The sequence below is a fragment of the Mustela nigripes genome, chromosome 17 (genome assembly GCF_022355385.1).
Source record: "Mustela nigripes isolate SB6536 chromosome 17, MUSNIG.SB6536, whole genome shotgun sequence".
NCBI classification, from domain to species: Eukaryota; Metazoa; Chordata; class Mammalia; order Carnivora; family Mustelidae; genus Mustela; species Mustela nigripes.
Window position 1 is genome coordinate 2,452,137 of NC_081573.1, and position 27,100 is coordinate 2,479,236.

General features: G+C 42.3%; 1 protein-coding gene across 2 annotated transcripts in view; it reads right to left on the reverse strand.

The window, feature by feature from the left end:
- Window positions 1-4,197: 4,197 nt before the first annotated feature.
- The window catches only part of LOC132005466 (zinc finger protein 93-like), a 95,324-nt gene continuing 72,421 nt past the window's right edge, over window positions 4,198-27,100 (reverse strand). The window contains exons 9-10 of one of the 2 annotated variants that reach the window (XM_059382637.1): window positions 20,353-22,139; window positions 4,198-7,588 (exon numbers count right to left, since the gene is read on the reverse strand). In XM_059382637.1, coding sequence (XP_059238620.1) covers window positions 5,579-7,588; window positions 20,353-22,139 — 3,797 coding nt within the window. In that variant the 3' untranslated portion in view covers window positions 4,198-5,578. Of the gene's footprint in view, window positions 8,224-20,352; window positions 22,140-27,100 lie in introns of both variants that reach the window. The other variant, XM_059382635.1, reaches the window with a different exon arrangement.

Here is a 27,100-nt window from a genome sequence, read left to right on the forward strand (position 1 = left end):
CAGGAAAAAGGGTATTGGGTGTCAACAAAGAAAGCACAGCTTTGTCAGAGCCATGCCACTTATTTAGGCTTTGATCTCCATGAGGAAGTGCCTTCACTGAGTCCAGGAAACAGGTGATCACCGGATACCCTTGCCCTACCATGCCCCAACAAGTGAGGGAGTTTCTTGGGACAGTGGGCTACTGCAGACTGTGGATACCGCGGTTTGCAGAGATTGCCCAAACCCTCTACGAATTGATTAAGGGAAAACTCACTATGGTAGAGTGGACCACTGAGGCAGAAGGAGCATTTCAAAAATTACAAACAGCCTTATTGAGTGCCCCAGCACTGGCCATCTCAGATGTAACCAAGCCCTTCCACTTTATGTAGATGATAAGGCAGGGGTGGCCAAAGGGTTTTGACTCAGACTCTGGGGCCTTGGTAAAGGCCAGTAGCCTTTCTTAGCAAAAAAACTAGATCCAGTAGTGGCTGGGTTCCCCCCTTGACTCCACATAATTACTTGCCATGCAAGTAAATTAACTTTGGGTCAAAATCTCATCTTGACCACTACTCACACTGTCGAAGGCCTCCTCTGGACCCCACCAGACTGGTGGATGACAAACACCCGAGTGACAGGGTATCAAGCCCTCCTCCTCAATGAACCGAAAGTGATTTTCAGGCCCCCAGCAGTGCTAAATCCAGCCACATTATTGCCAGAAAAGCTAACTGACCACCCATTCAACTGCAGGGAAGTCCTAACCCAGATCACAGGAATAAGGCCTGACCTTAGAGACACTCCCCTCCTGGATGCAAGATGACTCTGTTCACAGATGGGAGTAGCTACATGACCAATGGAAAGAGGTATGCAGGGGCTGCAGTGGTTTCTCCTGAACAGGAGCTCTGGAAGGCAGCCCTGCCACACAGAACCTCATTGCAAAAAGTGGAGCTGATTGCACTCACTAAGGTACTGCAGATGGCCAAGGGTAAGACCACCAACATCTATACGGACAGCAGGTACACCTTTGCTAATCTCCATATACATGGGGCTATTTATAAAGAAAGGAGCCTATTAACAGCAGAAGGAATAGAAATTAAAAACAGAAAATAAATATTGGCTCTCCTCCAGGCTATTTGGGACATGAAAGAGGTGGCCCTTATGCACTGCCCAGGGCACCAAAAGGGGACTAATCTGGTTTCAAAAAAAAAAAAAAAAAAAAACAAATTAATCAACCAAAAAAAAAAGCAAAAAAAAAAAGAAAAAAAACCAGACCCCACCCCCCCAAAAAAAAAAAAAAAAAAAAAAAAAAAAAAAACCAAACAGATTATTCAGAGGAAAATTTAAAACATTTACAAAAATGGACTAAATTAGACTATGAAGGGGATTGGGCTAAGACTAAGGCAGAAAAGTTAATTCTTCCTCGAAGACTAGAGAAAAAAATTAGTAAGCCAAATACATCAGGGCACTCATTTAGGGACACAGAAGCTTAAGGAGCTCGTGGGTAAACAGTTCCAGGTTTCTAAATTGGGGCATATGGCTCAGGACATGGTTGATAGATGTGCTCAATGTCAGGCAGTAAATGCGGGAGGAACTCGGATGGGAAGAGGAAAAAGAGCAAGAGGAAGGGAACCAGGAATTTATTGGGAAGTAGATTTTACAGAGATGAAACAGGGAAAGTATGGACACAAGTATATGTTAGTTTTTGTGGATACATTTTCAGGGTGGTTAGACTTTTTCTGCCAAACATGAAACAGCAGGAATGTTAGCCAAAAAGCTACTAGAGGAAATAATTCCTAGGTTTCGGTTGCCTCTTGTGATTGGGACAGACAATGGCCCTGCATTTGTGAGTTCAGTCTCACAGGCATTGGCCAAGGCCATGGCACTTATTGGAAACTACACTGTGCCTACCGGCCCCAGAGCTCCAGACAAGTAGAGAGAATGAACTGGACTCTTAAAGAGACCTTACAAAGTTAATTCTGGAGACTGGCGATGGATGGGTGGATCTCCTTCCCATCGCCCTCCTTAGGGCGCGACGTACACCCTACTTAAACAAGCTTACCCCATTTAAAATGATGTTCAGGAGACCTCCCTCCACTCTGCCTATGGGTACAAAATGTTGCCCTAACAGAAATGACTGATCAGTCTGTACTCCAGTCACTGCAGGCACTACAGTCTGTCTTAAAAAGAGCCCACGCACAGACCCGAGCTGTCTACACGGAGATGAAGATGAAAAAAACCCGCGTCCTTACCAACCCAGAGACTTGTTTTGGATACGTAACCACCAAATGGAAAACTTGGAGCATTGCTGAAAGGGACCATTCACTGTCATCCTGACCACCTGCACAGCAGTAAAAGTATAAGGCATGAGGGCCTGGATGAGGGCCTGCATTCACACATGTCACGTCACAAGAACACCCCCCAGAAATGGGAGCCACTACCGGTGGACCCCAGTAACTGTGGACTAAAACTAAGACTCAAAAGGGTTTCATAACGTGGTCACTTTTAACCCTGTTCCTACTCAGCAGCGGGCAGAGGACACATCACTGGCCTAAAAACAGCTCAATAGAAAACCAGAAAAACAGCGGATGGAACAACACTCAAGGTTAACAACACCTCAGGTCAGCCTGTATTCACCCTCCAGAACTGGCTGAAGAGTCAAAGAATTGACTAATCTCCAAAAAAGGGGGGAATGTTAGTGCCAATTTAATGTTAAAACCTGTTTAATAACTATTAGGGCCTGCTGAGCCAGAGCAACTCCATATTGCCCAGGTAGCCATATTGTTCTTTACATCCACGGACTTCATTCCGGGAATAAATGCCCCAGTAGTTCCTGGTATGGTTCTGGGTATCGATTCCGGGAGTAAATGCCTTAACAATAGAAGCCATATACCTTCGGTCTGTGCTTATGCCCTATAAAACCAGCCTGTGAGATCAGGAGGGGGTCGTTCAATACAGAGGCGGCCCTGGCCTATCAGTCTGACTTCTAATGCTTGGCATAGAATAAAGCTTCATATAACTTACACTTTGTCTCAGTCTCATCCCCTGGCCGGTCAGTCTAACTTCTAATGCTTGGCATAGAATAAGGCTTTGCATAACTTTCACTTTATCTCAGTCTTGTTCCATTTATAATGGACTCCAAAAGAGATATTTGCACTCTACATGCTCATTTACTCATTTTATGTATTTTTGATATGCGACCTGGGCTACAGTGTCACTCCATTTAGGAGGTTTCTCCTACTTCCGGGGTCTCTATTAACCTATGCAGCATGGTCACATGGGCACCTGTGATTCAAACCAACACTCCCATCAATAAATGGAGAACATACCTTTATTATATGGGTCATGGTGGAGTGCTTCAGAGTCCTAGTTCAAGTCCACACTTGGCCATTTAAACTAAAGCCGGCTTAGGTAAGCTCTGTGGGCATCTTCTCTAGGAGAACACAGGATGGGAAATGCTTGGGAAAAGGGACAGAGGATTGCCCACAGAGGTGGATCTGATCATCATGTCTGAAGTTACATTACATTGTGACTCTACAGAGTGTTGTCTAAGTGATAAGAGAACAGAAGGCAAGCTGAGGACGAAGCAGAAGCTGACACCCCATGAACTCCCACCCACCATGGGATATATGGGACATTCCTCAGGCACTCCTGGCTGCCCTAAAGGAGAAACAAATAGTTACCTTGTAGAGATCACAATCCTTCAAGACCTGAGTATTCCTCAGTTTACAAATGTCCTAGTGATTTACAAAGAAGAAGCTTTCTTTTATCTATAGCTGAACTTCCAGTGACCCAGAATTCAGAATCCTGATGCAGCCCAAGTCAGCACAAGGAGGAGAAAATGATACAATAGATAAACTAGTCGGGGAAATCACCTATCATTTCAATCTTAAGGTTACTGAAGGAATGGATTCATAGGAATATTTTTCCCTTCTGTTACCAAATAGGTTACAGATAACACCAGTTGCGTACAGCTTTCAGTAAAATGAGATAGGGGCTGCTCCGGTGGCTCAGTCATTAAGCACCTGCCTTCAGCTCAGGTCATACTCCCTGTCCTGGGATCAAGCCCTGCATCAGGCTCCCTGCTCAGCGGGGAGCATCCTTCTCCCTCTCTTTCTCCCCCTGCTTGTGTTCCCTATCTGTCAAATAAAATCTTAAAAAAAAAAAAAAAGAGATAGGTTCACCTTGGTGGTAGGATAACACACCACTCATCACAAATTCATGTTAACATATTAAAAACCATTATGTTTAATTGAAGTACATTAAGTTCACACATAGACTATGTTATACATTTCAAATCCACTGTTACAGTTGTTCAAACTACGGAATACAAGCGTTAACCCCCATAGCTGATATCACGGTGTGGAAGTGACCTCCTTAAGTTCCAGTGCTACTGACAGTCACAACAGATGTCTATGACCAGCTATATGGCATAGTATGGAAAAGTTAGATAACCTCCTTCTGTTACCCAGCAGGATTTCTTCATTTCAATCACATCCACTCCTATTCTCTAAAGATCCCTATTACAAAGATACATCAGTAGTTAACTGGTGTGCCACTTTTTTTTCCTTAAAGAGCAATCAGGAGGGGTGCCTGGGTGGCTCAGCGGGTTAAGCCTCTGCCTTCAGCTCAGGTCATGATCCCAGGGTCCAGGGATCAAGCCCCGCATCAGGCTCTCTGCTCAGCAGGGAACCTGCTTCCTCCTCTCTCTCTCTCTCTCTGCCTACTTGTGATCTCTGTCAAATAAGTAAATAAAATCTTAAAAAAAAAATAAAAAAAGAGCAATCAGGAAAACCTTTTATGTCTAATATTCAGGAAGTTCTTTAGTTTTAGTAAATGGAGAAAAATATTGTTGTGAACACCTATTTCAAGGTAACTTACATCAATGCTATAACCCTAAGCAGTGTCTCCATTTAGATTTTCTTCGTTCATGTATTGTATTACACAGTTCTCATATTCCAAGGAAAATGTGGGATGCATTGAGTCCCCCCGAGTGCAGCAGAGCATCAAATGTCGTTGACGGAGCAAAAATCAGGTTCACGGATTCATGCACCAAGTACAAGTAAGTCAATCTCCAGAAGTGATTTGAGAATAAAGTACATTAATATTTGTTGGTCACAAACCTCAAAAAGGCTCAATATAACAAAAAGCACATCAAAACTATTGTACCCTTGTAAAAAAACCCCCACTGAATCTTTCCAACATAACAGCATTTGCATTTTCCAAGTGTTTAACTTGATCCTTTTACTTGGACTAACGAGTACTATCTGAATAGAGGGACTGATACACTCCTTTTACTTGGTATCTGTCACATTTATTGACATTAGATGTTCAATCAGAGAGTTTTCTAATTATTTGTATGATTCAATTTCCCTTCTTTAGCACATTGTTTGCGAACGTGTATATTAAAATGAGGGTCTTTCCACAATCATCATGTTTCTAGGGTTTGAACATAGTGTGCATATTGGGACATAGACTGAATTCCAGTTAAAGGTTTCACCACATTCATCACATTTTACCATGTTGCTCCCATATGAGAACTACGATGTTGTGAGTCAGGGAGAGAGAGGGTGGACTTCTTTAGATGTGTATAGTTATTCTCCAGTTACACTGGATGCAAGGTCTGTGATGTAAGGGTTTTACAGTCCTTGCTCCTAGACTTTAAATTTTTAAAAAGTTTCTTGCCAGTATGACTTCTATGATGGTTAGTAAGGTGTGAGCGCCGGTAAAAGGCCTTGCCACATTCTTCACATTTGTAAGGTTTCTCTCCAGTATGAATTCTGTGATGCTTAAGAAGGTTTGAATGCAATGAAAAGGCCTTGCCACATTCCTTACATTTATAAGGTTTCTCTCCAGTATGAATTCTGTGATGCTGATCAAGTTGTGAGCGCTTGTTAAAGGCTTTGCCACATTCTTGGCATTGGTAAGGTTGATCTCCAGTATGAATTCGGTGATGCCAAGTAAGGTCAAAAGGCCAGCTAAAGGCCTTGCCACACTCTTGACATTGGTAAGGTCTCTCTCCAGTATGAATTCGGTGATGTTGAGTAAGTTGTGACGGCCGGCTAAAGGCCTTGCCGCATTCTTGACATTGGTAAGGCTTCGCTCCAGTATGAATTTGGTGATGTTGAGTAAGGGCTGAAGTTCGACTAAAGGCCTTACCACATTCCTTACATTTGTAAGGTTTCTCTCCAGTATGAATTCTGTGATGAGCAGTAAGCAATGAGCTCCGGTGAAAGGCCTTGCCACAATCTTGACATTTGTAAGGTTTCTCTCCAGTATGAAATCGGAGATGATTACTAAGGGTTGAGTGACCCTTAAAGGCCTTGTCACATTCCTGACATTTGTAAGGTCTCTCTCCAGTATGAACTCTGTGATGTCGAGTAAGGTGTGAGCGCTGTTTAAAAGCCTTGCCGCATTCCTTACATTTGTAAGGTTTCTCTCCAGTATGAATTCGGTGATGTTTACTAAGCAATGAGCTATGGGAAAAGGCCTTGTCACATTCTTGACACTTGTAAAGTTTCTTCTCTCCAGTATGAAGTCTGTGATCTTGATCAAGGCATGAGCGATCATTAAAGGCCTTGCCACATTCTTGACATTCATAAGGTTTCTCTCCACTATGAATTTCGTGATGTTGGCTAAGCCCTGAGCTCCGGTGAAAGCCCTTCCCACATTCTTGACATTTGTGAGGTCTCTCTCCAGTATGAAATCTGAGATGATTACTAAGGGTTGAGTGACACTTAAAGGCCTTGTCACATTCTTGACATTTGTAAGGTTTCTCTCCAGTATGAACTCTGTGATGTCGAGTAAGTCGTGAGCGCTTGTTAAAGGCCTTGCCACATTCCTTACATTTGTAAGGTTTCTCTCCAGTATGAATTCGGTGATGTGCACTAAGCAATGAACTCTGGTAAAAGGCCTTGTCACATTCTTGACATTTGTAAGGCTTCTCTCCAGTATGAATTCTGTGATGTAGATCAAGGTATGAGCGCTCTTTAAAGGCCTTGCCACATTCTTGACATTTGTAAGGTTTCTCTCCAGTATGAATTCTGTGATGTCGAGTAAGGTGTGCCTGCTGGTTAAAGGATCTACCACATTCCTTACATTTGTAAGGTTTCTCTCCAGTATGAATTCTGTGATGTTGAATAAGTGTTGAGCGAATTTTAAAAACTTTGCCACACTCTTTGCATTCATAGAGTTTCTTTCCAGTATGGATTTGCCTATGTTTCCTTAGGGATGAGCAGTACTTAAAGATTTTACCACATTCTTCACATTTGTATGATTTCATTTCAGTACTCATTTGCTGATGCTGAGATCGGGTTGAGTGCCAGTCAAAGACTTTACCACATCCCTTAAAAATGGGTGTTTTCTCTCCACTAGGGATCATCTTCTTTCTACTTAGTCTTGATGACTGACTAAATGTGGGACCACGTTTAGCATATCTGAATGGGTTTTTGGCCTCATGAATTCTCTGATCATCACCAATATTGGAGGACTGCTGAGGACCATTCTCACACTGACTGGATTCATCGGGATTTTCTCCCAAATGGATACTCTCATGTGTAATAAGGTTAGACCTCTGATGAAAGACTTCCCCACATTTATAACATTCATACTGGTTCTCTGAAAACTGAGTCCTCACACGTTTCTGAACACTGCAGCCCTGGTTAAGTGTTTTCTCAGATTCAGGGCACTGAGCATTGCTGTCTCCATTGGAAGGGCTCTGGTCATTCTGGAGGGTCGACTCCTCAGTGAAGCCCCTCTCATATGGATCCCGCTTAGCACTTTGTTCTTCATTATTCAATCTCTGATTTTCAGAAGTATCTGATGGGGTCAGTCCAATCCTGTTTTGAAAATGGTTCCAATCATTGTTTTCAGCACGGACTAGGTAACTTTCCAGATTGTCCAAACTGTCTTTCTGCAAAGAGCTGTGTTGGAATACTTGAATGGAGCTCTTGATGACAGAAACACACTGCTTTGTGGAAACAGCTGACTTAAAAAGGGAGGTTTTCCATGATGTTTTATATCTTTCACTATTCGGGTCATTTTGAGTCTTATTAGATGCCGCTGCCTCAGATGGGCTACGTCCTTCATGGTATCCGTGATGCCCTTCCCTCTCTCTATTACTTTCCCGGTCTGTCATTAAGTATATATTTTCAAGAGCACTATTTTTGTATCTACCCATTGTCACTTTTTGGAAAGAAGCTTCTATGCTTGGCTTTTGCAGGAAGTTCTGGGTGTCATGTGAAGATATGGCTGAAAGATATCAAATAAGAGAAAAGTAAACTCATTGAACGTACTACTTTCAGATGAATATACTGATGACTTGTAACATACAAGTTTCCAGTCAATCAGAGTGTCAGAAAGATGGCTGGGAAGGAATCATCAGAATTTCCTTCTTCCATGGACACCCTACCTTGGAACACAACATACTGACCACATACCCTAATAGATAATTCTGTGATACTGTCATGTTCTAGCACAAGTCCCTTCCTGCATCTCAAATAATCTGGAAAAGTGCCACATGAGCGTAAAATTAGAAGGATGGTTATTTAAACATAAAACTGAAATGAAACAAATGGAAAAAAATCCAACATACTCAACAGGTAAAGATTGTAAGCTTCTCCTCTATGATCAGAAATGAGGTAATGAAATAACCCCACCACTGCCTTTCAACATGGTACTGGACATTCAAGTCAGAACTGGGGTAAAAAAAAAAAAAACACATAATAAGAATCCAAACTAAAAAAAGAAAAAGTAAAATTATCTGTGTTCACAGATGACATGATCTATAAAAGACCCTAAAGAATCCTAATTTAGGGGCACCTGGGTGGCTCAGTGGTTTGGGCTGCTGCCTTCGGCTCGGGTCATGATCTCAGGGTCCTGGGATCGAGCCCCGCATTGGGCTCTCTGCTCCGCAGGTAGCCTGCTTCCCTCTCTCTCTCTCTCTGCCTGCCTCTCTGCCTACTTGTGATCTCTGTCTGTCAAATAAATAAATAAAATCTTTTAAAAAAAATCCTAATTTAATTTTTCTGTGCTTTTTTTTTTATTATTTGTATTGTTTATTTCTGCTAAACATTGTCTACAACACTTTCCATTTTCAAATTTCTTTTATGCAATGTATGGCTCAGTTAAAAAAAAAAAAAAAGGAGCTGGAAGAATGCTTGGGTGGCTTGGTGGGTCAAGCCTCTGCCTCCAGCTCAGGTCATGATCTTAGGGGCCTGGGATCGAGTCACACATTGGGCTCTCTGCTTGGCAGGGAACCTGCTTCCTCCTCTCCTCTCTCTGCCTGCCTCTCTGCCTACTTGTGATCTCTATCAAATAAAAAAATAAAACCTTTTTAAAAAGAGAGAGAGCTGGAATAAAAAACTAAACTTTCCACGAGAAACTAGGAAAGGAAAAAACTTAAATGAAATGTAGTAGTACAATAAATGACAAAGATAAATCTGAAATAAGTAAAAGGGAGACCAGAATTGTAACAGAACACTGAATGTAATGCCCAGTTCACCCAAAATAATAAAACTGGCTGTGTTTTAACTTGGTCCGCATTTATAAACTACCAAATCAGATAATTTGGGAATAAAAGCAGTAACAACAATAGATAATTCCTAAAATTGCACAAGTCACCAAGACTGAATTATCTAACCTCTACCAAATAAATGGGAACTCATCTTACACCAGAAACAGGAATTTAAATTATATTTGGAAACAAAACTCTCCCAGCACAGAAAAGCCCAAGACCTAGGAATGTTACAACATTTGAAGCAGTCACTGAGTTCCCTAAATCAAATCTTGTGCTAGAGGATTCTTCTCTCTTTTGCTCAGATTCATTATTTTCCTTTTTTGTGTCCTTGAGGTCAGAAAGTCCTTTATTTCCTCCAACTGGCTGTTTATTGCACCAATCTTCTTTTCAATCTCATTTATTGCATTGTTAATTTCACTGATTTTTAAAAATTTATCTATTTGAGGGGTGTCTGGGTGGCTCAGTGCATTAAAACCTCTGCCTTCAGCTCAGGTCATGATCCCACAGTCTTGGGATGGAGCCCCACATTGGGCTCTCTGCTCAGCGGGGAGCCTCTTCCTCCTCTCTCTCTTCCTGCCTCTCTGCCTACTTGTGATCTCTGTCTGTCAAATGAATGAATAAAGTCTTTAAAAAGATTTATTTATTTGAGATAAAAATAAAGAGAGAGAAAGAGCATGAGTGGGAGCTACAGAGAGAGAGGGAGAATATCAAGTAGACAGCACACTGAATGTCCACACTGACCTGGAGCTGGATCCTACGATCCTGAAATCACTACTTAAGCTTAAACCAAGAATCAGATATAATTGAGATACCCGTGCGCTCCATCTTTTTTTCCGTTCTAACTCTTGTCTCTGTGGTAAAGTTCTCAGCACTTTTTTCTCAAACCTGTGAGTATCTCTACAATTGTTGCCTTTAATTCTCCATTAGGTATGTTACTGATAACTGCTTCCATTAGATCTCTGGCCATGGCCATATTCTTTTGTTTCTTCTAGGATAAATTCTTCCATCGTGGCATTTTGTCTAAGTCTGCCTTCCTTTCTGTGTTAGAAAAGCCAGTGATTTGTCCTGCTACATCCTTCTAGTCAGTGGTCCGCAGAGGCTCTCCTTGCCTTCTGTAGACAGTATTTGCTCCCTGGTCTGAATGTGTCAGTTTTAACTAGGTAAGCTCTGGTCTGCTTGTGAAATGAGACCTGAAACCACCTCCACCAGAACGGAGGTTGTGCAGAACTCTCTGCTCAGGAGATGTGGTGTGGGCAGGGGCCCACCTTTCTGGGCCTGAGGTTAGCTAGATTGAGGTCAGTCCAACCAGAGCACAGGGGACTGGGGCTTAGGAAGCAAGCCAGACAGCCAATGTCCTCACTGACTGGGACACTGGGACACTGCTCTGAGATTATGCTACAGGGCAGGAGAAGGAAATGCTGCCATCTAACTCCTGTGTTCTTAGACACATATCCCACTGAATGTTTCCTCACAGGGAAACACTCCTAGACTAGTGAATACTCTTCCCACTGTGTCCCCAGTCATTCTTCTGATCTCTGTCTGCAGGTTGTCTGTACCCAGGTTGCTTGTCCTCCTTCTCTACAGGAGTAGCACAGCACCTTCTTGGCTCTATCCCAGCCAAGCCTGCTGAACTTTAAAACTCTAGGCTTTAATACCTGCTAGTTCCAAGAACTCGTGAAATTCAACCCCTCTTGTTTTGCACACCAGGGGCTTTGGAGAAACATTCTCCTTGTGCTTTCCCTCTGTCATGTCACTTTCTCCACAACCAGGGATCCCTGCCTTCCGTAGCACTGTAATTCTTCCCTCCCTCAACCATGTTTCCAAACTTTCTGCCATCTATGATGTGGCCTCTTCTTTCATTTAACTTGGGGAGTATGATCTGACAGTCTTCATGGCCATTTCTGGAGTACTGAAGATGATTCGGTACTTATCTAGTTGTGTCCCTGAGATGTGATGAGTCTAGTGTCCTCCTATTCCAAAGCCATTTTCCTCTCCTGGAAATCCTTGTTGTTAGAAACCTATGAAAAGGGGCACCTGGGTGGTTTAGGGGGGTAAAGCCTCTGCCTTCAGCTCAGGTCATGATCCCAGGGTCCTGGGATTGAGCACCAAATCGGGCTCTCTGCTCAGTAGGGAGCTTCCTTCCCTACTGATTGAATAAATAAATAAATAAATAAATAAATAAATAAATAAGATCTTTTAACAAATAAAAAGAAATCTGTGCAAACTAAAAAAATTTGTAAAAACATTTGTAAAAAAATTTACAACACTGGAGAATACAAACTCAACACATAGAAAATTTGTTGTTTCTACTTAAGAAAGAATCCAAAAGTTGAGACATAATACATTTAGAGGAACATCCCCCAAATAAAATGCTTATAATTTAAAATAATGATATCAAATCTGGAACAATGCAAACTATGAATAGTGTGCAGGAATTGAAAGAAGAAATAAGTGGAAACACATTGATGTTCTTTCACTCAAATACTTAAGACTATTGACCTATCAATAAAACTTCAATTGACCTGCAGATTTAATGTACTCTCTATCAAATTCCCAATGCTATTTTTGCAGAAAGGACAAAATGCACCCTAACTTTACATGGATGTCACAGGATAGCACCTACCAGAATAATCTGGAAAATGAACAGCATACATCGTGATTTAAGGCATACTGCAAAGTCACAGTTATCAAAATAATATACTACAGACAGAAAGAAAGCCACAGAATAAGGGAAGAGTGTAGAGCATCTAGACATATATTTCTCCAATGTTCCTGTGTATGACAATCAACTGAGGCTTCGTTAAAATTCATATTCTGATATTCATTTCTGATTAGGGTCTAAGTTTCTACATTTCTCACAAGTGTGCAACTAATGCCCATACTTTCAATTCCACAGTTCTAAATTCCATAAATGAATGAATGAATAAAGGATGGATGGATGAAGAAATGAATGAATGAATGAATAAAATAAAAATTAAAAATAAAATAAAATAAAAATCATAGATGGGGCTGCATCAGTGACTCACTTGGGTTAACGTCTATTTTGGCTCAGGTCATGATCTCAGGGTTTTAGGACTGAGCCCTACAGCAGGCTTTGTGCCTCTGTAGAGATACACAAAGGATGGAGAGAAATCGAAGGAGTAGTTAGGTCTAAGATCATGGCAATGGGAATCTGTCACAAGAAACAACTTGTGTACATGTTCCACTGAAAGACAAATCATAGATTTTATATGTCACTACTAGTCATGACAGTCCTGCACAGAGAACTATTCCCCCTCCTGTTAACAATAGAATGATGCGACTGGCATCCACACAATGGAACAGGATCTGTCCATTCTAATGAATGATGCACAGTAACATGCAGGAAAACCAACCAATTCACAAAGACAGAGAAAGAAAAAAAAGCCAAATATAAGAGTCCCCACTGCCTGATGATATTTCTACAAAGTAAAAAAAGGGAGCACAGCAATCCTTTGCCTTAGATGCTGAAACAGTGCTGAGCTTAGGAGAAAAGTTACTGAGACCTCAAAAGGAGTTCAGAGGACAATATTGTGTTTCATTACCTCGATGGCTTATACAGATGAAATAAGTCTGTGAAATTCCATCCATGAAGCTCTTCACTTGTGATCTGTACATGTGACTCTACTTTCCTTTTTTTCAATGATTTTATTTATTTACTTGACAGACCAAGATCACAAGGATGCAGAGAGGCAGGAAGAGAGAGGGGGAAGCAGGCTCCCCACCAAGCAGAGAACCCCATGTGGGGCTTGATCCCAGGACCCTGAGATCATGACCTGAGCCGAAGGCAGAGGCTTAACCCACTGAGTCACCCAGGTGCCCCTGTGTCTCTTTTTTAATTTAAGTTTTTAAAAATTTTTTATTTGGGCACCTGGGTGGCTCAGTGGGTTAAGCTTCTGCCATCAGCCCAGGTCATGGTTTCAGGGTCCTGGGATCAAGCCCAACATTGGGCTCTCTGTTCAGCAGGGAGTGTGCTTCCCTCCCCCATCCCCGCCCCTGCCTCTCTGCCTACTTTTTCTCTCTCTCTGTCAAGTAAGTAAATAAAATCATTAATAAAAAAGTAGAAACAAGGGGCGCCTGGGTGGCTCAGTGGTTAGGCCGCTGCCTTCGGCTCAGGTCATGATCTCAGGGTCCTGGGATCGAGTCCCGCATCGGGCTCTCTGCTCAGCGGGGAGCCTGCTTCCTCCTCTCTCTCTCTCTCTGCCTGCCTCTCTGCCTACTTGTGATTTCTCTCTGTCAAATAAATAAATAAAATCTTTTAAAAAAAAAAGTAGAAACAAAAGCCTCCTCATCAAAAACCTAGATATAAGTATTAGCAATATACATATACTAGCAAATTGAAATTAAAATAGGAAGGAATTTCACACTGTGACTAGATTTTAAAAGCATGCTTTAGAAAAATGCATGCTTAGGGCACCTGGGTGGCTCAGTGGATTAAGCCGCTACCATCGGCTCAGGTCATGATCTCAGGGTATTGGGATGGAGCCCCACATCGGGCTCTCTGCTCAGTGGGGAGCCAGATTCCCCCCTTCTCTCTGCCTGCCTTTGCCTATTTGTGATCTGTCACATAAATAAATAAATTCTTTAAAAAAATGCATACTTGGGGCGCCTGGGTGGCTCAGTGGTTTGGGCTGCTGCCTTCGGCTCGAGTCATGATCTCAGGGTCCTGGGATCGAGCCCCGCATCGGGCTCACTGCTCCACGGGAAGCCTGCTTCCCTCTCTCTCTCTCTCTCTCTGCCTGCCTCTCTGCCTACTTGTGATCTCTGTCTGTCAAATAAATAAATAAAATCTTAAAAAAAAAAAAAAGCATACTTAACCCTGACAGCATAATGAACACGGCTGGCAGCACAGACACAATTCCTCTGGAAATCAGCCATTATCCCATGTTCCCCTACAAACCCCTAGCCCCTTCCTGTGAGTGGGCTGCCAGTTTGAAGGCCTCAACCTGCTGAAGCCTCCTTGGCTGGCAAAGCAATGAAGCTACAGCTGCCCTTGATCCCCAGTTCTGTCTGCACGTTCTGATCTGGGTCTGAAACATAGAGGTCAGTTCATACAATAGAATGAATATAAGGAGAGATTTGTTTTCCTCACTCCATTCTCCATTTTTGGTTTGTCGAATACTTTAAAAATTTCCTAATTATGAGCGCCTGAAAGACATGAGGCTCAAAGAGAGGCAATGAAAGCTTGCATGCCACAGTGAATTTTAAAAAAGAGGGAGGGATTTAGAATTGCAAACAGGAGTCATAAACTTACAGGAGAATGAAAAGATGAAATCTACATCAAATAATGCTTTGCCTCTCCAGGTAGACAACTCTTGAGGATGTAAAAAGTTAATCTTTGGTGTCAGCAGTCTTTCTGATCGAGGTCCTCCATCTAATCGATTCTTAGTATGTATCACAAAGAGGATAATTTGTACCTATTTCTGCATACTTGGTACTTCTAGCACCTTCAAGCAGCAGGGCAGAGAGGAGAAACCAGAAGAGCCCAAGGGTAGAAGTTGGGACTCCTTAGCTCCCTAGGTAAGCCATCTTGGAACACAGTTTTTCCTTATCACTACAGGACAATTTTCTTCCTCACTTTACACATATCCTACGGATTTATGAGCAAGAAGCTTTCTTATCAGATGTATAGCCTAACTTCTGGAGACCCATTAACTCAGTTTCCTGAGGTCCTAACATCACCCTCCCCTCTACAAAATTGAGGGAGGCTGAGGCAGAAGGAAAGGTACGTAAAATTAAATTTCTTCTGAACCTGAAACCAGGGCGCCTGGGTGGCTCAGTGGGTTAAGCCGCTGCCTTCGGCTCAGGTCATGATCTCAGGGTCCTGGGATCGAGTCCCGCATCGGGCTCTCTGCTCAGCAGGGAGCCTGCTTCCTCCTTTCTCTCTCTGCCTGCCTCTCTGCCTACTTGTGATCTCTCTCTGTCAAATAAATAAAATAAACCTGAAACCAAACCACAAGGATGTGTGATTGAAGAATACAACAGTCCTCCAGGAAGTTGGAAACTATCTTCATATCCGTAGCTCACTGGAAAGAAAAACAGCTTTTGCTTGACAATAACCAGGTTCCCATTCTCTCGAGAGTCTTCTTTCGCATGTGACAGTCCTTCTGAACACCCTATTTGTCCTCAACTCCCCAGTTCCCAATTATATAATCAGTGACACATCAGGAAAATGAGCAGCTCTTTCTGCCTAGGGGTCCTGTCCTGGTGCTTTAAGAAACCACCAATTTACACCAAAGACATCTCAAGAATTCTTTCTTGGTCATCAGCTTTGGATTCCACCCCACTGTGCCTCACCTATATTCCAAAACCCCGTCAAGTTCCATATTGCTTATTAGTGGATGGACAAAAGTTACGAGAGCCTTTAAGAATGTAGCAACCAGGAACGCTTGGTTGGCTCAGTTGGTTGGACAACTGCCTTCCGCTCAGGTCATGATCCCAGAGTTCCGGGATCGAGTCCCGCATCAGGCTCCCAACTTCACCGGGAGTCTGCTTCTCTCTCAGACCTTCTTGCTCATGTTCTCTCTCACTGCCTCTCTCTCAAATAAATAAATAAATAAAAATCTTTAAAAAAAAAAAAAAAAAGTAGCAAGCAGCACTTATCAGCACTTACTAGATACTTATCCTAACTATGCAGGCTAAGTCAGTCTTCCGGGCGAAAAGTGTTTTTGTTTCTATGTCTCATCTTTTCACCAAGTAACAATTTTCTGTCCTTAAGTTACTTTTTTGTAGCTCCAAGTTTTCTTTAGATTCCACTTTATTTGCACATAGTATTAGTTTCAGCGGGAGAATTTCTATTCTCCACTTACATACAACATCAATCAGTCATCACGGTTTGCTACTTAACCCATCACCCATTGCATCCACCCCTCCCACCCACTCCCTATCCAACCACCCTTAGGTTGTTAACAGTTAAGAGTCTGTCCTGTGGGGGCACATGGGTGGCTCAGTCACTGAGCATCTAACTTCAGCTCAGGTCATTATCCCAGGGTCCTGGGATCAAGACCTACATTGGGCTCCCTGCTCAGTGGGAAGCCTACTGCTCCCTCTCCCCCTGCTTGTGTTTCCTGTCAAATAAAATCTTTTTATGGTTTTATTTATTTATCTGACCGAGAGACATCACAAGTAGGCAGGGAGGCAGGCAAAGAGAGAAGGAAAAAGTGAAATCCTTATTGAATATGGTGCCTTCAGTTTGCGGTGTAGAGAAATAAGGCATCTGACTGGGAAGATCTCATGGAAAATAACATGGCATGTGATAAAACCAAAGAAATTATTTCAATTGTATCGTAACTTCATTTTGATGAGGACTAGTTCTCTTTTGGTTTTAAGTTACAGACTCTGAGAGGGTGTGTGGTTGTGCTTCTGTTTGTGTACCTAAAGTTGTTTTGTGGCCAGCAATGGAAATCATTCCTTCTGATTTCCAACTTGCAGTACTTGGGCTGGACTGTTTTCAGGCAGATGTGTTCACTACCTCTCACTGCTGAACTGATTCTCTAACAAATCTGTGCCATGTAAGGAGGCAGAGCCTAGAACTATACTTCCTACCATGCTGAGGAAAGGCAGGAATGTACCACACAGCAGTGAATCAGCTTCCCTGAAGGATCTACATAGGAAACAAGGGCTTGAAAGCAACCACAGCACATGCCTTGCTGATCTGGCCTATTCCACTCTCCAAAAGGCTTCTTCATCTCAAACATCTATTCTACTGTGTGACATCGTAAGATGTCACATGGTAGAATGCCCACATGACTGCATCATCTAACACCCTCCTCCATCCCTTTTCATGCATCTAGGTCGGGGCAGTACAGTCATCACTGACATCCAACAGCATTAATCCTCAGGAAGACACAGGAGGTCGATCAAATCATAAGGATGAAGCAGGACCTCCATACTCCCGAGAAACCCACATTTGCCATTTCCTTTCCCCATTACATGTATTCATCAGATGACTGATTGAATACATTACATGTATTCATCAGCAAGAGCTGCCTGTGCCTTTGCAGTGACTAAAGGGAGCCACCTCTGGCTCTCTCCCCACACAGGAAAGAGTTCCTCACATTTCCTTTCAATAGGTCTTGTCTTTCTCTCAAAGGACGGTGCCTTCCTCAAATTTTACTTAGATTCACATCCCACATCATTCAAGTTAGAATTAATACCCATCGGTTTCCATCTGTCTAATCTCAATGTAGCATTTTCTGAGGACACTCTCTCCATAGGACAGGCAAGAAAGGATGGTTGTGGTGCCTACATAGCTGGAAAGAAAAATGAGGATGAATACAACTGGAGATCTGGGGCGCCTGGGTGGCTCAGTGGGTTAAGCCACTACCTTCAGCTCAGGTCATGATCTCAGGGTCCTGGGGTCGAGTCCCACATCAGGCTCTCTGCTCAGCAGGGGGCCTGCTTCCCTTCCTCTCTCTCTGCCTGCCTCTCTGCCTGCTTGTGATCTCTCTCTGTCAAATAAATAAATAAAATCTTAAAAAAAAACAAAACAAAACAAAACAAACAAAAAAAAAAAACAACTGGAGATCTGGAGATAACTTCTACATCTAGGGAGTCCCTAGGGAAACTCAGGACAGTTCTCCTCCTCTACATGCTAATTCTTCATCTTGAATATTTTCTGTCTCTTCCCTGGACTACCACATGATTTCTATTGGGATAGATTTGTTTCTTATGGGGTATCTATGACACATATAACATGGTCATATGCACATGTGTATACCTCTAGACACATCAAAATACCACTCAGTGTAGCTCATGGGGCACATGTTTCATTTGGGGCCATGGTGCTGTGCTACAGAGTCCCAAGTCTAAGTCCAGAATATGCCATCCTAACTAAAACAGATTTAGGGAAGGCCTGGGGGCAGGGGAGTCTTCTCTATGGGTTATGGGAGGGAAGGCATTGCAAGAAATAGAGATGGGGATGCCTAGGTGGTTCAGTGGGTTAAAGCCTCTGCCTGCAGCTCAAGTCATGATCCCAGCGTCCTGGAAAGGAGCCCTGCATCAGACTCTCTGCTCAGTGGGGAGCCTGCTTCCCTTCCTCTCTCTCTGCGCCTCCCTCTCTGCCTAGGTGTGATCTGTCAGTAAAATGAATAAATAAAATCTTTTTTAGAATTTTTAAAAAAGAAAAAATAAGGAAAGAGAGATGCTGGCTCACAAGGATGGAGTGTAGATCTCATATGAGATGTTCCACTAACTTGACACTCTGCAGCGTGCTGACTGGGGAATGTCAGTGCAAGGCCCCTGCAAAACTGCTAGCTACACAAAATCAATGCCAAGTAGCATCATGGAGTACGTGAGCAAAAACACCAAAAATACCTACCTCTATGCTACATGCCTCAGTTAATACACCCACAGTACTATCATCATATTCACAAAGAAGAGAGAATCAGAGCACAGACTAGGGGGAAAACAATCACATATCCCTTAAAACCTTCAGAGCACTGGGAAAATGGCTTCCTAAGTAAATTGTTTTACTCCAGTACCAAACAGGTGATTGATTCCATCATTTACCTGCAACCTTCAAAGAGAGAGATTAACACTGTAGGTAGGATAACATCTCATTCATGACACACCCATATCAATACATGAAAAACCACTAGGTTTTATTAATGAAAATATATATTAAGTTCACAGGTACACTACGTTATGCATTTCAAATACAGTCTATCGTCACTGTTCGAAATACAGAACAAACGTGTGCAAAACCATTCAAGTGTTGTCGGAAGGATGGGGAGTACCTATTTCCCAAAATTTCAGGACTGAGGTACATTCCTAAGAAATGTGTATGTTCAGTGGTATGACACTGTAGGGAAGAGTTAGCTACCCTCCTTCAGTCATCTGTCAGGATTTCCTCATTTAACCACATCAAGTCATACTCTCTAATGATTGTGCCTACAAAGACACATTGGTAGCGTACTGCCTGACACCTTCTTTTTCTTAAAGAACAATTAGTAAAACCTTCTATTTCTAATATTGAGGAAGTTCTTTATTTTAAAACATGAAGCAGTATGTGTTCTGAACACCTATTTCATGGTAACATACATCAATGTTGTAACCATAAACATCTCCACGGTGATTTTCCTCATATGTTATATATTATACAATCCTACATCTTCCATGGAAAATTAGGCATGTGTGCATCCCAGTTAATGTAGCAGGGCATCTAGTGTCTTTGATGGAGCAACAATCAGCCACATGGTCTTCCAGATTCAGTAGGGATAAAGGGATTCTTGGTAAGAGATTTCAGAGTAAAATAAAACTGTTTGTCACAAATCTCAAATAAGGTCAATGTAAAAAATGTTTAAAAAAATATATTGAAATTCAAAGCATACATAGAAGCCTATCTACTATATCTGTTGAAACAGAATAGTATATACCTTTTCTAAGTGATTGATTTTTCCTTGTAATAACTATTTTCAGAGTAATGTCTGAATTGAGTTCCTTCATTCCTTACATTTATTGGCATTTGAATTCAATTAGAAAGTCATCTAAATATTTATGTCTTCAAATTTACTTTATTTAATGCTCTCTCCGGTGTTTGCTCCGGTGTGTATAAAAATGAAGGTCTTTCCACATTCATTAGTTCCAAGGGTTTGAATCTAGTAAGCATTTTGTGATATTGAGTAAATACTAAATTCCAGAAAAGGCGTGTCTTATCCACTTTCTTTACATTTTACAGTTCTTCTGCTACATGGTAACTATGACTTGAAGTACGTTGGGAGTTCTAGTGAGAGGTCGGACACATTCTATGTGTCCAGTTAGTCTCCTATATAAAATTTCTGACATGAAGTAAATGAAGAAAAGGCCATAGATGTTTTCACAATTACATTATGTCTGTAGATTACTCTCCACTTATGAATTTGGCGATGTCGAGTAAGGTTTGAGGGCCACATAAAGGTCTTGCCACATTCTTCACATTCATAAGGTTTCTCTCCAGTATGAATTCGGTGATGTGCAGTAAGTCTTGAGCTGTCATGAAAGGCCTTGCCACATTTGTTACATCGGTAAGGCTTCTCTCCAGTGTGAATTCGATTATGTTTAGTAAGGGATGTGACCCACATAAAGGCCTTTCCACAGTCGTTACATTTGTAAGGTTTTTCTCCAGTGTGAATTCGGTGATGTTTCATAATATCTGAGGGCATCTTAAAGGCCTTACCACACTGTTTACATTTGTAAGGTCTCTCTCCAGTATGAGCTCGATGATGTCGAAGAAGCCCTGAGCTCTGCCTAAAGGCCTTGTCACATTCTTGACATTGGTAAGGCTTCTCTCCAGTATGAATTCTGTAATGTTGGGTAAGCACTGAGCTGTGGTTAAAGGTCTTGCCACATTCATGACACTGGTAAGGTTTCTGTCCCGTATGAAGCCTGTGATGTTGCCTAAGGCCTGAGCTCCGGTGAAAGGCCTTGCCACATTCTTGACATTTATAAGGTTTCTCTCCAGTATGAACTCGGTGATGTTGAGTAACATCTGAATGCGACTTAAAGGCCTTGCCACATATGTGACATTGGTAAGGTTTCTCTCCAGTATGAGTTTGGGGACTTCCAGGAAGGGTGGAGGACAATGTAGATGCTTTCACACCTTTTGCCCATTTGTATGGTTTCCCTCCAGTATGGGTTGGTTTATGTCCCTTTACTGATGAAGGCTCCTTAAAAGGTTTACTACATTCCTTGCATTTACATATTTTCTCTCCAGTATGCATTCGTGAGAACTGAGATAATGTCGAGTGGCAGTCAAAGGATTTACAACATTCCTTAAAAATACAAGTTTCCTCGCCCCTAGGAATTGTCTTGTTTCTATTTGGTCTCGATGACGGACTAAACATGGTCCCTGGTTTATTACATGTGAATGGGCTTTTTCCCTCATAAATTCTCTGATGATCACCAACACTGGAGGAATGGTTATGAGCTTTCCCACATTCATTATCCTTGTGAGGACTGTCTCCTGAAGGGAGTATACTGAGGTTAGAGCTTGGATGAAAACCTTCCCCACATTTATCACATTCATAATGGTTCTCTGCAAACCTAGTCCTGACCCATCTGTGAGCATGGGAGCGCTGGTTCAATGTTTTCTCAGATTCAGTGCACTGAGCAATTCTATCTCCCCTGAGAAGCCTCCGTTCATTCTGGAGGGTCGACTCTTCGGTGAAGCCCCTGTAGAATGGATCCCACTGAGCACTTTGTTTTTCATTTCTAAATCTCTGATTTAAGGTCAGGTCAGTCCTATCTTCCAAATGGCTCAAATCATTATTCTCAGCATGGACTAGGTTACTTTCCAGATGTGCCAAATGGTCTGTCCACGAATTGCTATGATGGAATATCTGATCGGAGCGTGTGCTGACAGAAACACACTGCTCTGCAGAAACAGTTGACTTCAAAAGGGAGGATTTCCACAGATGTTTACATCCTTCACCATTTGGGGCAGTGAGATTCTCATGAAAGACAGTTGACTTGGTTTGGATTTGTCTTCTCTGAAATCTTTGATACCCATCACTTTCCCCATCATTGTCCCAGTCTCTATTTAAGTGTAAAATCTCAACAGCACTATGTTTGTATCTGTGCATTGATCCGTTCTGGAAAGAACCTTGTATGCTCTGCTTTAGCAGGAAACTCTGGGTGTCATGTGACGATACAGCTGAAAGATACCAAATAAAAGTAAAACCATTGCACTTACTACATTCAGAAAAATATACTGATGACTTTTAATACAGAAGCATCAAGTCAATCAGACAATGTCAGAAAGATGGCTGAGAATGAGTCATCAGGACTTCATTTCTCCATGGACACACAACATGGCACACAATGTACTAGGTAGAGTCTTTTTTTTTTTAAAGATTTTATTTATATAACAGAGAGAGATGACAAGTAGGCACAGAGAGAGAGAGAGAGAGATTGGAGGAAGCAGGCTCCCCACCGAGCAGAGAGCCTGATGCGGAGCCTGATGCAGGACTCCATCCCAGAACTCTGAGATCATGACCTGAGCCGAAGGCAGAGGCCCAACCCACTGAGCTACCCAGGCACCCTAGGTAGAGTCTAATAGAGAATACTGCGGTATGGTCATGGTGTAGCACAAATCAAGTTCCTGAATCTCTAACAATCAGGAAAAGGGTCACATGAGCTCAAAATTAGCAGAACGGTGGATACTGAAACAGAAAACTGAAATGAACCAACTAGAGTACGGAAAAATAGAAACTATCAACCACAGGAAGAATTGTTTGTCAGAAAAGATCAACATTGACAGCCCATGAACTAAATATAGAATAAAGAAAACTGCGACTAAAATGAGAGGTAAAAAGGCAAAAGGAGAGCATAACTGACTATAGGAATCAAATAAGAGGCAACAGTGGATAATCAGGGACTACAAACTCACACCAAAAGATGAGTATGAATGTTAAAAAAAAAAAAAAAGTATGAACAATTTAGACTTCAGCATTCATAAAAACAAATTAAAAATAAAACCCCAAACTGATCTACAACCACAAAGCAGAGTGAGAGAGGAATAAAGGAAAAAATCCAACAAGCAAAAATTGTGTGCCAGATGAATTCACTGGATATTCAGACACTGAAGGAGAAAGGACTGCAAATCTCCTCAAACATTTCTAAGGCATGAATTATCAGAGAAACTAGCAGAACACTCTCTCTGTGGCACCAGCATTACCAGCTCATGCAAGCCAGACAAAGACACTACAAACAACAAAGTTTACAAACTACTGCCTGAGACCAATATTCACTCGAAGCTCACAATAAATAGCAATCTGAATCAACAGAACATTTTCCCTTTTTACAAGATCATCAAGTGGGAATTGGACCTGGAATGAAGAGCGCTCCAACATACAGAAAACCATAAACTCAAGACTCCACATTAACAGAACCAAGGACAAAAATGACATGATCATTTTAAGGGAGACAGAATACAAATAAGGGAGACAGTATTGGACAGCATGTCATGCTAAAAACACTCAAGGTAGAGAATGAAGGAAACCCTAACCTAATGAATGCCATAGATGTATGAAAAGATGAAACCTATTCAGTAGGGACAGTCTGCAAGCTTCTCCTCTATGATCAGCAGGTAATGAATTGACCCCACCACTGCCTTTTGAGTTCTCTATTGAGAACAATTATGCAACCATAAATCTAGTAAAGGAATCTAAACTAAACAAGAAACAGTAAAACTATCTCTGTTCACACATGACATGATTACAGAAATCCCTAAAAATCACCTTAATTCTTTTACTGTTTCTGGTCATTATTTGTTTATTTCTGCCAGTTTCCTGAGTACACTTTGTTTTTCATTTTTGTTATGTTATACAATAGAGGTAACAAAAATGTTGGAACAAGCAACTTAATTTCCACCACAACTAAAAAAGGAAACAATTAGATGAAAGTTAGTAGAGAGGAATGCCTGGGTGGCTAAATGGGTTAAGACTCTGCCTTCAGCTCAGGTCATGATCCCTGGGTCCTAGGATCGAGTCCCACATTGGGCTCTCTACTCGGAAGGGAGCATGCTTCGCCCTCTCTCTCTGCCTGCCTCTCTGCCTACTTATGATCCCTCTGTCAGATAAATAAAATATTTTTTAAAAGAAACTTAGTATAGGAATAAAAATTACAAAGAAAAATCTGAAATAAATAGCACATTAATACTAACAGAGGTAATTAATACTAACAAGTAATGCCCATTTTATCAAAAATAAAAGTGGTAGGGACGCCTGGGTGGCTCAGTTGGTTGGACGACTGCCTTCGGCTCAGGTCATGATCCCGGAGTCCAGGGATCGAGTCCCGCATCGGGCTCCCAGCTGCATGGGGAGTCTGCTTCTCCCTCTGACCTTCTCCTCGCTCATGCTCTCTCTCACTGTCTCTCTCTCAAATAAATAAAAATAAAATCTTAAAAAAAAAATAAATAAATAAATAAATAAAAAAAATAAAAGTGGTAAAACACTAAATCCCACAAACTACTATATAATAACAGATAAAGGGGCGCCTCTGCCTTCAGCTCAGGTCAAGTATCCCATGGTCATGGGATGCAGTCTCCATATGGGGCTCCAGACCTGCTCAGGCTCCAAGATCAACAGGAAACCTGTTTCTCCCTCTCCTGTTCCCCATACCTATGTTCCCTCTCCTGCTGTGTTTCTCTGTCAAATAAACAAAATCTTTTTTTTTTTTCTTAAAGATTTTATTTATTTATTTAACAGACAGAGATCACAAGTAGGCAGTGAGGGAGGCAGAGAGAGAGAGAGAGGGACGCATGCTCCCTGCTGAGGAGAGAGCCCAAAGCAGGACTTGACCCCAGGACCCAGGGATCATGACCTGAGCTGAAGGCAGATGCTTTAACCCACTGAGCCACCCAGGCACCCAAAATAAACAAAATCATAAAAAACAAAAACAAAAACAAATAGGGTAATTTAGAACAAAAGAAAGATAATGCCTAAAAACAGACAAGTTATTAAGAATGAATTGCTAACCTTGAACCAAAGAATTTGGAAATCACCTTAGACCAGTAAGAAGCATGAGGGTTGAATTTCGAAGAAATACTCTCCCAGCACAGGAAAGCCCTAGACCTGGGAATCTTCCTACTTTCAATGGGGTCAATGAGCTCCCTAAATAATTTGTGTTAGGGGAACCTGGGTGGCTCAATGGGTTAAGCCTCTGACTTTTGTCTCAGTTCATGATCCCAAGGTCCTGGGATTGAGCCCTGCATAGAGCTCTCTGCTCTGCAGGGATCCTGCTTTCCTGCCTCTCTCTCTCTGCCTGCTTGTGATCACTGCCTGTCAAATAAATAAAATCTTAAAAAAAAAAAAAAATCCCTTGGGACGCCTGGGTGGCTCAGTTGGTTAAGCAGCTGCCTTCGGCTCAGGTCATGGTCCCAGCGTCCTGGGATCGTGTCCCACATCGGGCTCCTTGCTCACCAGGGAGCCTGCTTCTCCCTCTGCCTCTGCCTGCCATTCTGTCTGCCTGTGTTCGCTCTCTCCCCCTCTCTCTCTCTGATAAATAAATAAAATCTTTAAAAAAAAAAAAAAAAAATCCCTTGCTGCATGATTCTTTTCCCTCCTTTGGTTCCAATTCAGTATTTCCCTTCATTTTGCCTTTTATGTGACAAAGTCATTCTTCTGTATCTTCCAGCCTTCTCTTAACTCCAGCCTTCTCTTAATAACCTATTTCTAATCTAGCTTATTGCATTGTTCACCTATGTTTGATTTTTAAAAAGACATCTACTGGGGAATGGGGGTGATAAGAGTTTGGGTGGAAGCTAGAGAGATGAAATCACATGTATGCATCACACTGAGTCCAGAGGCAGACTTGAGCCTGGATTCCAGGACCCTGAGATCAAGATCTGAGCAGAAACCAAGAACCTGGGGCTTAACAGAGTAAGCCACCCAGACAACCAACTTTTTTTCAACCTTTTTTTTTTTAAACTCTTATCCCTGTAGTAAAGTTCTCACTATTCTTTAAATTTTTTTTTTTTAAAGATTTTATTTATTTATTTGACAGAGAGAAATTACAAGTACACTGAGAGGCAGGCAGAGAGAGAGAGAGAAGGAAGCAGGCTCCCTGCTGAGCAGAGAGCCCGATGTGGGACTCGATCCCAGGACCCTGAGATCATGACCTGAGCCGAAGGCAGCGGCTTAACCCACTGAGCCACCCAGGCGCCCAGTTCTCACTATTCTTTTCTCAACTCCTTGAGTACTGTTAGGATTGCTGCCTTAAATTCGCCATCAAGCTCCTAACTACTGTTTCCATTGCTTCTCTGGCCCTGGCCTTACCTGCTGGTTTTGTTTGGGATAAATTCTTTCATCATGGCTTTTGTCTAATTCTCTAACTTCCTCTGTCCATTAGAAAACTCAACAATGACTCATTCTGTATCCTTCAGGCCAGTGGTCTGCAGGAGCTCTCCTTGCCTGCTATGGGCAGTGTTTTGTCCCTGGCCTCAATGTGGCCAGTTTGAGCTAGGTGAGCTCTGCTCTGATTGTGAAAGGAGACCTGACATCAACTCCACCAGGACTGCAGCCCTGCAGAATCCCTGCTCAGGATCTGGGCAGGGGCTGACCTTGCTGAGCCTGAGACAAGCCTCACTGAGAAGGGCAGTCCCCTCAGATCACAGGGGTTGGGGCCTGGTGCAAACAAAGCAGCCAGCCAGTGTCCTCACTGAGTGGGGCTCTGCTTTATGCTACAGGATGGGAGAGGGAAATGGTGTCATCCAACTCCCATGTTCTGGGAGCCACATGTCACTGAAAGTTTCCTCTCAGGAATGTGCTCCTAGACTACTGAATACTCTCCCCACTGTGCACCCCAGGTGTTCTCCAGGTGGCTGTTTCCATGCCGTGAGCCCCCAGGCTGTTTGCCAGCCTTCTCTCCAGGAGCACCCCAGTGCCATCCTAGTTCTATCCCATCCAAACCTGCTGCCCATTAAACCAGGCTTTAAGATGTGCTGGTTCCAAGAACTCATGAAATTCAGCCCTTCTCCCTCTCCAAGCCATTGGCTTTGTGGAACCTCCTTAGGCATCCCCAGAGTGTTCCGCTGTCATGAAACCTACTGCACAGCCAGGGCTCCCTTCCAGCCACAGTGCTATACTCCTCTCCTCCCTAAACCATGTCTCCACA